General features: G+C 44.6%; 1 protein-coding gene across 2 annotated transcripts in view; it reads left to right on the plus strand.

Annotated features, from left to right (window-relative positions):
• The window catches only part of myom3 (myomesin 3), a 70,183-nt gene that overhangs the window by 51,078 nt on the left and 5,715 nt on the right, over positions 1-13,390 (plus strand). For both annotated transcript variants that reach the window (XM_079503432.1, XM_079503431.1), the window contains exons 21-28: positions 809-923; positions 1,895-2,051; positions 3,694-3,800; positions 4,074-4,118; positions 4,704-4,840; positions 8,058-8,202; positions 8,766-8,825; positions 13,249-13,316. In XM_079503432.1, the coding sequence (XP_079359558.1) occupies positions 809-923; positions 1,895-2,051; positions 3,694-3,800; positions 4,074-4,118; positions 4,704-4,840; positions 8,058-8,202; positions 8,766-8,825; positions 13,249-13,316 (834 nt within the window). The remainder of the gene's footprint in view (positions 1-808; positions 924-1,894; positions 2,052-3,693; positions 3,801-4,073; positions 4,119-4,703; positions 4,841-8,057; positions 8,203-8,765; positions 8,826-13,248; positions 13,317-13,390) is intronic.

Consider the following 13,390-nt stretch of genomic DNA (forward strand, 5'->3'; position numbering starts at 1 on the left):
TCACCTCTATACAGTTGAACTGAAACATATGTTTTCGCCCCTGTCCGTCCGTTCGTCCGTCCGTCCGTCCGTCCGTCCGTCCGTCCTTCTGTCTGTTACCAGCTAATCTCCGGCACCGTTGGCCCTGTCACTACGAAACTGTGCACACACACTCTCTGGAATTCCGAACCACTGCCCCAGTTTTCCAGAACAGCCTGTTATAGTGCAACCATGAGGCCGATTTATGCAAAACACTTTTTTTGATATTACTCCTACAGATTTTATTCATACATCACACAAATTGGTACACACTATCTCTATAGTCATGTGATCAACACGGATATGTCAGATTTTCCAATATTCCATTGGCTTCCAAAGTTTGCAGGATTTCTCCGTTTTGAACAAAATGGCTGAAATCATGAACGCTATAACAGGCCAATTCATATTTGTATCTATAACTGCACCGATCTGCGTGAAACTTTGCATGCACACTCCCTAGAGGCCAAGGAAAAATCCTTTGACCTGCATTTTCACATCTGCCTTTTATGCCAGGAGGTCGACTTTTGTAAAACACCTTTTTTCTCCTTTTTCTCCTTCAGATTCTGTCCAGAAATCACACAAAATACGGTAGTTAGCTGTACCATTTTGTGTTTATACAATGTGTTTCTTCATAAAGTCACACAATGTCAACTCAGTCTGGTTGTTCAAACTCTGCCTCTGCAAAGAGACCTTGCATGGTCATTGTATGCACTGTGTCTGTGCACTAAGGCTACCTATATCAAATAGCTAATGAATATGAAGATAAATGTGTGTTTCCTGTGTGGCTCAGGTGTCAGGTCTCAAGGTGGGGCAGATGTACCGTTTCCGCGTGTCTGCCGTCAATGAAGCTGGGGTGGGCTCGGCCTCCCTGCCCACTGAGCCAATCACAGCTCGCACCCAACCAGGTCAGACATCATGCAGTACCACAAACCTCCATTTAACCCCCTTATATCAGTGTTTTACATATACGTGTATACTCAAACCCACAGGGTTTTTTTAAAAGATTTTTTTGGGGGGGGACTTTTTGCCTTTATTGATAGATTTACAGTACACTGACAGGAAATGGGGAGAGAGATGGGGAGTGACACGCGGCAAAGGCCGTCAGGCTGGCTCAGCAGCCTAGGTGCCATCCGGGCCTAAACTACAGGGATTTTGTAGCTAATTTTACTTCCCATATTTCAGCTGTATAATGGGTTATGTATCTGTTTCTTGCCGATATGAATCCAAATCATAATATTAATCATATGATTAGTGTAATCAATTAGTGTAATCCATGACATTCTGCTCTAAATAAACATGGAGTCAGTGTCCAGACCATGGTCTCATAGACCCTCAAGGACTGTCTGTTTTTCAAGAAGACATATTATGGGATGTACATAACTAGCTGCTATGAATTTATCCGTTACTTTTCTTTCTATAGAGCACTGTTTCCCAAGCAGTTTTATGTGTCGCGAATAAACATCCCTTAATTTTTTTTGTTTCCTAGAGGTTGTTTTTAATTATTATTTCAAAATATTTTCAAAGATTACCCAAAATAGATTTTCATAAATTAAAAACATTTTTGAAAATAATTTTACAAATGAATACAAAGATCTAAAATTTTCATGAAATTAGATCAACATGCGAAAATGTAATTAATTTGGCGGCGGTATTAGTGTTTTCTCATCGTCAGTTGATGCTTCATACAGGCTCATTTGTTTATTTTTGGAACACAGTTCTTATATCCCCCGATATTAAACACACATTTATGGGAATTTAAAATGGGGGGGGGGGGGGGTAAATTACATCAGACGTCTGTGATGTATAACTATCTCTATAAACTTTCAGTGTACACTTAACACTCTGAAACACCATTAACCTTTTCCATCTGCCTTAGGCACCAAAAACATAGAAATTGGTGTGGACAATGATGGTTTCATTTTCCTGAGCTACGAGACCACTGACATGACAGAAATGAGTGAGTTCCTCTGGAGCAAGAGCTATGGAGAGTCCATCGACGGCGCCAGAGTCAGAGTGGAGAACAAGAACAATAGGTATACGCATGTATGTGTGTATGTGCGCATGTGTGTGTGTGTGTGTGTGCGTGCGTGTGTGTGCATGCGTGTGCGTGTGTGCGTGCGTGCGTGCGTGCATGCGTGCGTGCGTGCACATGCGTGTGCATGCGGGCGTGTGCGTGTAGTGCACAGGCTTGGAGTATGTGTGAGAATTGGGCCAAGCAAGAGGTGACGCTTGGAGCAGTGTATTCAAGCTGAGGCGAAAATGTCTGAAATTCTGAAAGGTCACACCAGGCCAGGGGTCAGCTTTAACAGAGGCTTTCTCTCACAGTTAAGTGTGTGTCTTGGAAAAGGCTTTCCAGGTCTGTCTGGCCAGTTAAGTGGCATCCATGGACCGTTCAACACTGACCCAGATCTTTTTACACACTGTCTCACCCAGTGACCACGAGGGACAGTTTAAGTGGCATCCAATTGGACCGTCCACCACTGACCCAGATATTCCTTTATTTCTACACACTGTCTCACCCAGCGACACAAGGAACAGTTTAAAGTATCCTCCAAAAGCACTCAAATAGTCCAAATTGTACAATGCTTGAGTAAATGTACTTACAGTAGATACTTTCCAGTGGCCAGGGGATCACCGCTGGAAGAAACTGCAGTCACTCAATGTTAATAGTATTTGTAGTATTCATAGTATTCTATTTATAGTGACTCATAGGAATAGACTATGTGACAACCAGGTATAGTCTGGTGACCACTGGAGAGACGGGTGACAGCCGGAATGTAGACGGCACCCGGGTGAGCAGTATGGGTTAGCGCCCCAGCCTGTGTCCTCCGTGAGGAGGAAGCCCAAAAAACCCTTGGTGAGGCCTTTAGGAGGGCCATTATAATCCACTACTCCTGAATGAAGTGCCTGGTGCTGGGAGTCTGGTGCAATGCACAGGTCCTGGGCCCGGTGAGAGCAGGAGTGGACTTGGTGAGACGTAGGAGGGGCCTGGACAGGAGTCAACCCACAGAGCCTAGTCCTTCCACGCGCCAGAATCTGGTTTTCCCAGTCCCGGCAGAGTAGTTCCGGAGCGACGGATTGTGTGGCCCTGTTTTTTCCCTAATGGGACTGATTGAGGGTAGCTACTCGTAAGTCGGGACTTGATCACCCCGGCTGGGTCACCTGAGTGAAGGGTATGATGTTCAAGAGACCCGAAACCCCGATGACCTTGGGATACATCACTGAGGATAAGTCCCACGGTCCCAGGTGCATCCATGCGATGTTTTTGGTTATTGTAGTACATAACAGTAGCACAAATTGAAATTTGCACCCTATGGCCAGAAAGAAGTATGTGTGTTTGACTGGATTGCTGAATTCCTACAATGCCCATGATGCTTTAGTGCACTTCCCCGCCTTATGGAGAGGGGGGAGGCTGCATGGAGGTGTGACTTTGTAGTCCAGGAAGTATAAGTGAGACCATGTTCATGACAGGTCTTGCACATACATGGCGTCATAACTAAAATATAAAAAAAAACATATACACACATAAAAACCACAGGAAAGTGTATCCTGTCTCCCAAACACCATTAAAATAAGCTCTGGCTGCAAAAGGGGCGAAGTGGCCCTTTAAGCTGTCTCTCTTGATCTCTATGGCTCCATCCCCGTATCTCAATCCCACCATCTCTTCACCCCCAGGTCCGTCCTCACCTTCACAGACCCTACTCATGAAGACCTGGGTCTCTACACGGTGGAGGTGCAGGACAACACAAGCCTTTCTTCTAGCTACAACTTCACCGCTGAAGGTAAACTGCGTTAAAATCGCTGAAGAATACAGTAGAGGTGGATGGGTGGGGGGGTGGGGGGGGGGTCTGGAGAGAAAATAAATCTATTGTTCAAACTGGTTATAATAACATCACTCAGATCATGTTTGTCTGTTTGTTTGTTTGTTTGTTTATCTATTTTATTTATTCATGTATTTATTTGCACAATAAAAACTGTAGAAAATGTCAATTCTGATTAGGATGTTAACTTGAATTAAGTGGAACTCACTGGCTGTGTTTTGATTTTATCCATAGACCTTGAAAAATTGACTGAACTTGGCTGGCATGTCAGAAATCCATGTAAGTATTGCAAAAATGTTGTATTGGGGAAGAAGCTTTATTCTGTTCTTAAAAGCCAGCACGCACGCACGCACGCACACACGCACGCACGCACGCACGCACGCACGCACGCACGCACGCACGCACGCACGCACGCACGCACACACGTGTGTGTGTGTGTGTGTGTGTGTGTGTGTGTGTGTGTGTGTGTACACACAAGGGGACAAGGACCTAGGATCAATGTGGAATGTGGAACTTTACATATTGACCTGCCAGTGCTGACATGATGTACCAACTATGTGCACATCAATTATTCCACATGTAAATGTTGCATTTCCCCATCATATACAGCTATACACATTCTATTTTGGCTATGGTGATTGAGTGAGAGTGTATAAAGCTCATTTCATACTCCATTGCAGGAGGGTGTACTGTGCACACACCAGAAATAACACGATGTGATGTGACACGTTGTTAACTTGTAGATCAGCACTTTTTTTTGGCAAGGGACACCGTCGTATACCACGGAATGTAAATGAGGCTTAATGTGATTAAATGTGACCTCTGCTTAATGTGCCTCTCCCCCTGTGGTGTCCCTCGCTACAGTAATAGCCCTGAAGTCAGGCTGGCAGGTGGAGGTGTCGGAGAAAGGCAGCGTGCGTCTTTGGCTTCAAACAGAGAGCCTGAGTAATGCCGCTGAGCTTCGTCTCATACGCAACGCCCAAGAGATCACCAGCACCCCTGTGAGACAAATGCCACTAACTGGATGTTCTGTTTCTGCACAAGCCACGAAGTCAGTACTTACAGTTGGAGGCCATCGATATTGTCCTTTTCTTTTTGCTGAGGTTTGCGTGATCTGCGCAAAAGGACAGTTAACCCATTTTGGGCGGGAACCCCTTTTGGTGTTTTAAACATTATGTTATAATTTAGCTATTGAAAAATAGCAGATCTACAAGCTCATAGCGCGCCACCGAGTGGCGCGCTACGAGCTTTGTAGGTCTGCTATTTTTTTTAAATCGTGAAAATAGAAAACTGGAGGATTTAGAAGGATTTTTTAAAATTTTGAGGTCAGGCCTAAATGGGTCAAATGATAAGGGACAATATCGGTGGCACCCAACTGTACAGGTTCTAACAGAGTAGCGTCCATGTGGATCTCATACAGTCTATGATGTCAATACTATGAGGTCATGGTCTGTAAGATTAGCCCTGCACTCACCTCACACACACTGTCCCTCTTCTAGAAATCACTAGTACCACTACAGTACAGTAGGCTTGTGAATGGTTCCAGAGCCATGTGGCCTATAGGTCAGGAACCTATATCTCTATGGCATGAGGCAGCTTGATGTACATGAAGTGCACTCCGGTTGATGCTAGTACCTCCAGAGTGCCAAGCAGGGAGAGATTGGATACCATTTTGATAGTCGGAGGTATCTGGGTCCCAGTCTCAGGGCGGACACTCTAAGCAAAGGCCATTGAACTGGTCCCTACAGTGCCACACCATAAATGAAGATGCTTTGGTCAAAATTGTTATCATTTCGATCAAGCATTAAAGCAGCACTATGTAACTTTCCTCTTCTAACCTGGATTTGAACCCGGTTTGCTGAAATGTTTACCATTGAGCTAATAGAGCCGGCCTTCTTGCTCGGGGGATAAATTGAATCTGGACCATCAAGTCAAAATCCGTGTCTGTGTCTAGGTGAGACAATCTAGGAATGTCTCAATAGAAGAGCAGGGAGACTAAATACTGTACAACCACTATAATTGGATAAGTTATATTTAGGGCTGGGACTTGATTATTATTATTTTTTCTTATCAAATTAATTTGAGGCATTATAATTAATTAATCTAAATTAATCGCATCTTTATCGCATATCAATATTTGACCTCAAATGGATTTTGGTATACGAGTAAATCAATGAGTGATGTTTTATTAATATAAATTTCTCATTTATCAAGCAAAGCTGTCTGATCGGCTTATTCTCCAATTGCGTGCACTGGTATGATTGGTACGCCTGAAATTCGTCCAGTGAGAAAGGTTCCCTGGTGCAAAAACTAAGCACGATTCAAATGTTAATATTTTTTATTGCGTCATTGTTTCTGTAATTAATCAAAATTAATCAGTTAAAGATATATTCAGTGATTTCACTTAATTCAAATATCACTTATTGTTTTGTTTTGTTGTGATAATCCTCCCTAGTCCTATTAGAGTGTGCTGTCCCCAGTTAACCCCTGGGGTCAAAAGACCTTATGATCGAGCGGGGGCGGGCCTTGGTGTGCGTGCTGTTGGCCTGTTGCGTGCCCCCCCACTGTTGTGCGTGCATGTGCACATCTTGTTACCGGGGAAGACCGGGGGGTTTTCCAAATCACCCAAATCACTGAATGCTCCTTTAAAGTCTGAGCCCTAGTTATATTGTATAACATACTCTCTAACATACAGATTGGATAAAATAATGAAAAAAAGGTTAGCCTACATAGTGAGGCTGTAAGGTCTCCAGTGAGATCAAGGTTCGGGTGAAAAGAAATCCACACATTAATCATGTATAGACAAAACGATATTACAAATCTCAGTCCTACTGTATCACAGAGTGATTATTATTCCATGTGCATAGGAAATAATCTAATCCACACATATTGAAATGTGCATTAATTTACACATTATGTATAAGTACCCCACAGGTGTTGGGACTTCAATATTGGGACTTCAATATGAATGGCTGTGGTTGACTGTTTAATGGCCAAAACCTTCATATGACTTTGGAAAATTGGCCTGTGAGAGTTGCAAATTCTCATTGAAAAGCTATCAGTAGTATAATGGATTGGAGTATGGAAAAATAATCAAATAGTTTCACCTACCACTTCCCACAAGTGCAATTTAAATGCACTATAAAATCACACCCGTGTGAACTGAGTGGTGCAACTCCCCCCCCCCCCCCCCCTCTCTCTCCCTCTCTCTCTCTCTCTCTCTCTCTCTCTCTCTCATTAGCAGGCAGCAGTGCAGCACTATCTCTCTCTCTCTGTTTCTGGCACGACAGCGCCACTTTTGGTACTCATTGGTATTTGGTACTCGTGCTCATAGTGACATAATTAGGTGAACACATAGGTGAACACATAGGTGAACACGGACATTGCTGTTCATTGGAGTGGTTCATTGGAGCTGTTCATTGGAGAAAGCATTATCATTAGGCAAAATAAACTCAGAATTAATACATATTTCTATTGTGTTATGGTTTGTGAGATTAATCTTAAAACTATTATTGTGCAACACAACATTTTACTTGTGTTTTTGTCCCATTCTGAAAACCGTACGTATGCATGTGTGTGTAATGTGTATGTGTATATTTGCATGAAATTCTGTTTGTGAAGAGCAGGACTATTGAGAGGTAAAATATTGAACTTGAGAGCAATTTCATATAAAATCCATGAATTAGCAGCTCTATGTTTCCTCTAAAATTGGTTATTATTATCCATTCATCCTATTTCAATGTTCATCTCTCACCCAAGACACCCATTATCCAGTATCTGAGTAGGGTCATTAACAGCTCAACACTAACAGTTGATTCAAAATGATCACAGTTGAAGCCATTTAGTTGATTAGAACCCCCAGGCTCCCCATGTATCATAAATCACATTCATTGCCGATGCCAATCAGTGCACACTCACAATAATGTTGCTAGATGTGAATATCAGGAAACAGACATCAAATGTACGTGTTTCTGAGCGTGCATTGGTGTATGTGCTTGGATTTAGTTTGTAGGCATGTCTGTATAAAAGCAAATACATAATTATCTACCTAATGTCTGAGTGTCTAATTTGTATGCACTGCATCCTAGGTTCTCGTCTCCTACTACATGTTGCTAGCTATTGTTGTATTGATGTGTAGTGTGTGTGCATGTGCACCTGCCTAGTGCCTGTATATGCATTAATTTATGCAACGTGACGTGTGCGTGTGCTCTTCCATAGCATCGTAAGATTACCTTTGACAAGGCCAGTGGTCTGGTGGAAATCCTGTTTGATCAGCTGTCTCGGGAAGACGAAGGCTCCTACACGGCTCAGCTTAAGGACGGCCGTGCCAAGAACCAGTTCACACTGGTGTTTGTGGATCAAAGTAAGTCAGTCACCCGCTCGCCCTGTCACAGAATACATTGCCGGGATGTTGGAATACACATCAAAGTGCAACCACGAGGGCTAGGCTTACTTTAGAACAAAAGCCGTGATTTGTTTTTCGTTTTGTTTTACTTTGAAGACTTTTGCACAGGTCTGATCTTTTTGAGGCTGTCTAGATGGGGAGAGCCTACGTGGAATGTGATTGTGGTGCATGCTGTTGTCCAGTTGCATTGCCATCAAACTCACCACCAGCCTGATTCATTTCTATACCCTCAACGAATCCTCTCCATGCTATTTATCCTTGACTAGCAGTTATCCTTTTAAAGACCCTGGTCAGTGCATGCTATATTATCAGCCTGTTTATCCAAGATAATAGGCTACTGTATTATTTGGTGAACAATTTCATCCAAAGCACCGCACAATGGGATGACTAGTGCATACATGTTTAAATGGCCCCACTGTCAGTGTTTATGACCGTGAAGCAACACAGGACCACGTGTGTATCCTGTGCAGGTGTTTATTTTGTAAAGTGTGATGCTGTGAATGTCTCTCTCTCTCTGGCAGAGTTCCGTCAGACTGTGGCCCTGGCTGAGGCCAACCGAAGAAACCACCAGAAGAAGTCTGGTGAGAGGTTTACCTTTCTCAAGTACAATACTGGCATGGAACCCATGACCATGTGGTCCAAGGTGACCGACTGAGCTACCCGGACATGAAATACAGTGAAATACAGTTTTATGTGGAGCTCACACCAGAACCAGCCTTTACAGTTGCAATAATTTATGCATTTCACTAAATACACAACAAGTATGACAGACACTTTGCCAGCAAGGGGCAATATTTTGTAATAAGAAAGAAAGAATAAACACAAAAAACACTATTTTACAGTAATGCCACTTACACATCTGTATGAGATTAGATAGGAGACACCGACGGTGCTTCTTGTTTTGCTTGCCTTGTATTGCTGTATATACTTTGCTCTGTGACTCTTAACTGCTGTGCTGCCTCTGGGCGACTGAACTTCCCCTGTGGGATCAATAGGTGTCTATATGTATCTATCTATAGAAATATATAAAAATAATATATCCACCTATTAAATCGCCACTGAATCATATAATTCACATTAAAAGCCATAATACAATGATGACCAAAGGAGCTGACAAGACAACCCAAATGCAGGAAAGAGTAGGCAGAGATTGTGGAGTAAAACGCATTTTCTTTCACAACAGGTTGAATACAACAACAGGATACAGAAATATGGGTACAAGCAAGGCTTTGTAAAGATGGAACGGTCCGATACATCATGTTCTAAGTATTCCAAAGTGCACTGGAGGCAAACTGCTGCCAAAGATTTGATGGGATGCATCGAAGTCAATGGGAGCCGGTTGGACAAGCGTATGAATAAATGTTATGTTTGAACTTTACTTTCCTGAACCATTTATTTGACAAAGGTTGCAATAATTCAAAGATAGTGTTTATTCATACACTTGTACACCTGGCTCCCACTGTCTTCAATGGGGATGCATTTGGCTTCCCAGACAGTGCACTTCTCGCACTGTCCACCAAGTACTCCACTCCATATCCTGTTGTTTTGGCCTACACGAGCATTGAAGTCGCCAAGCAGTAAGATCTTATCAGTCTTGGGGATCTGGCGGAGTGCCTCATCCAGAGACTGATAGAAACTGTCCTTCACCTCGTTCTCTGATGGCATGGTTGGTGCGTACGCACTGAGAAGGGTGGCAAAGCGCTTCTTTGCAAGGGGGATACGGAGGGACATCAGCCGTTCACTGATTCCGACAGGAGCTTCAGTCAGGCTTGGTAGAAGAGTGTTCTTGACTGCCAGTCCCACACCATGCAGGTGTTTTCCACCAGGAGGGAAGCCTTTCCAGAAGAAAGTATAGCCCATTCCTTCTTCCTTCAGGGATCCCTCATCCAGCATCCTGGTTTCACTCAAGGCAGCGATATCGATGTTATAACGCCTCAGTTCGGCAGCAACTAGTGCTGTCCTGCGATGAGGTCTGTCACAGTTGTTTCCAGAGTCGAGTAGGGTTCTCACGTTCCATGATGCCAGTTTCAATATCGTTTGTTTTTTATTTTTATTTCGACCGCAGTATGGAATATCCCGACAGGCGCGGTAGCCTGTCCAGGAAAGGTTTGAGTGGGCAATTTTTGGGCCACCTTTTCTAGGCCCCTCCCCAGTTGGGGTAAGCAGTGTGGTCCTAAATAGGGCTGCTTAGTCGCACAGGGGTCTGCCGAGAACAGCTGCCACTCAGTCCCAGCTGTTAGCGACCATAATAGCCCTGTGCCGCTGACGTGTAGAGTTCCAGCTAGAGGCTTCCAGTTAATTCAAACCTGCCCCCGTCACCGAACGCCCCAGCGCCGCCAGACTTCTTGGTTGGTTCCAGATGTTCTGTCACCGAGGTCAAAGTGGAGACCTGCGCAGAGAAGTTTTTAAAGTGCCACAGGGGTTGCGCAGTCCTCGATAGCACTACTTGACTGTAGAAGGGTGGATTCCGGTGGCAAGGGAAGCCCAAGACGACCGGCACCCTCCTCAGCTGCAGGCAGCTGCCGGTTCCTCAGTCTGTCGAGGTCCGCCTACGTGTGCTGCCATCACGTTGCTTTTCTCTCAGGGTGTGCTCCCCTAGCCTTTTGTCTTCCCAGACTAACCCACAAGGCAGCGGGGCAGTGGTTGGGTGATGCCAGGGCGTGTCCACACTGTGGGCCTGCACATCACACCTCTGGGGACCACTGCAGCTCCGAGATCCCCTGTCACGTTAGCCTGGGGCCGCAGAGCCCCAGTTACCGTGCATGGCCACGAGGAGGCCTGGCAGGAGTCTTGGTGAAGGAGAGGCTATGTACTGGCAGGAGAAGACTTACACCAGAGGCTGCTTCCCCGTTCACCACAAGGGCTAGCCAGCGGCAGTGTCTGTAAGCGAGAGGTTAGCAAGCTGGTGGGAAGTAGACATGCAACCTTCCCTCTAACTACTGCACTAGACGCATCACAACACCCTGTGTGCTAAACACACACACACACACACACACACACACACACACACACACACACACACACACACACACAGCTAAACATAATGCCTGGACAAACCACAGATGAAATGTGACATAATGAGGGGGGCAGAACATGAGGGGACAGTGACATCTGCTGGACAGGTAGGAGCGGCACAGATGTGACAGAACCCCCTCTCCCCATGGGATGACTCCTGACCTCTCAAAAGCCATTAAAGTTCAAATGATGTGTTTTGGAGTGGAGTGGAGAGAAGGTGGTCATTGTCTCCACCAGGCCGAAGGCATGGGGAGAGAGTATGTTTTGCACTCCGTCCGTGTGTGTGTGCGTCCGTCCTTCCTTCCTTCCTTCCTTCCTTCCGTCCGTCTGTTACCAGCTAATCTCCGCCACCGTTGGCCCGATCCATGCCAAACTTTGCATACACACTCCCTGGATGTCAACGATGAACCTCTGCCCCAAATATTCTTCAACGGCCTGTTATAGCGCCACCATGAGGCCGATTTAGGCAAAACACATTTCTGTAGATTACAGAAATGTGCACTCCCTAGAGGCCATTGAAAAACATTGTCCCTGCATCCCTCCACATCTGCCGGTTATAGCACCACCATGATGCCGATTTCTGCAAAACACATTGCTTAAGTTAGTGCACAGATTTCATCCAAATCTCACGCAAATCGGTACACATGAGATGTCCTGCTCATCCAGAATTCTATCCTCAGAGATGCTATGAGTGATCTGGCTCTGCATTTCCGCAACAAAATGAAGAAAATTGTTGCAAAAAACAAACAAACAAAAAAACATTAATATTACTCCTAAACATTTTGCCAAACATCTCACACAGTCATATCCTCCTGGTGGAGACCTGTGCCCAGAAGGGCACTTTTTGTCTCCACCAGGCCGAAGGCATGGGGAGAGAGTAAAGGCATGGGGAGAGAGTATGTTTTGCACTCCGTCCGTGTGTCCGTCCGTCCGTGTGTGTGTGTGTCCGTCCTTCCTTCCGTCCGTCTGTGTACAGCTAATCTCCGGCACCGTTAACCCGGTCGATGCCAAACTTTGCACACACACTCCCTGGATGCCAACGATGAACCTCTGCCCCACATTTTCCAGAACGGCCTGTTATAGCGCCACCATGAGGCAGCTTTTCACATTTTGACCTAAAACTGCACCGATCTGCGTGAAACGTTGCATGCACACTCCCTAGAGGCCAAGGACAAACCTTTGACCTGCATTTTCCGCAACTGCCTTTTATAGCGCCACCAGGAGGCCGACTTTTGTAAAACACATTTTTTGATATTACTCCTCCAGATTCTGTCCAACAATCTCACAAATCGTTACACAGTATCTCTATGGTCATGTGCTCAAGTCGGATCTGTCTGATATTTCATATTCCATCCTAATTGGCTATAATTGGCTTTCACAGTTTGCAAGATTGCCCCGTTTTGAACAATAGCCTCAAATCATGAACGCAGCATGCAATTTACGTGAAATCTTTCACACATTTTCTTACTAGGCTGAGGAATATATCCCACCCTTTTCACATTGGCCTGTTAGAGCGCCACCAACAGGTTGATTTTTGCAAAACACATTTTTGGAACAAAATGCCTCAAATCATCCAATTGCCATCAAAGGCGTATGAAGAAATGGCAATCGGTACACATGATCTCTGTAGTCATGTGATCAAGACGAGTCTGTTGGATTTCTCAGATTGTACACTGATTGGCTAAGATTGCCTTCCAAAGTTTTCAGGAGTGGCCCGTTTTGTACAAAATGCTGCACATGTCCTGCTCATCCAGAATTCTATCCTCAGAGATGCTATGAGTGATCTGGCTCTGCATTTCCTCAACAAAATGAAGAAAATTGTTGCAAAAACAAATAAAAAAAAACATCCTCCTAAACATTGTGCCACAACATCACACACACTCCTATCCTCCTGGTGGAGACCTGTGCCCGGAAGGGCACTTTTTCTAGTTCTAGTTGTTTCTCTGGTCCACTGCAGACTGTTAATACTTTTCTCTGTGTTTTTCCAAGGACCCTACTTCCTGGATTACCTGACATGGATTGTGACAAGTGATTGTGAACTATTCATGAGGTGCAAGGTACCTTATAGATGTTTAGTCTGACACAAATCATTTGTAATGGATTCAGTTGAAAGGGGCACATTCACTGTAAA

Source organism: Electrona antarctica, assembly GCF_951216825.1.
Source record: "Electrona antarctica genome assembly, chromosome: 6".
NCBI lineage: Eukaryota > Metazoa > Chordata > Actinopteri > Myctophiformes > Myctophidae > Electrona > Electrona antarctica.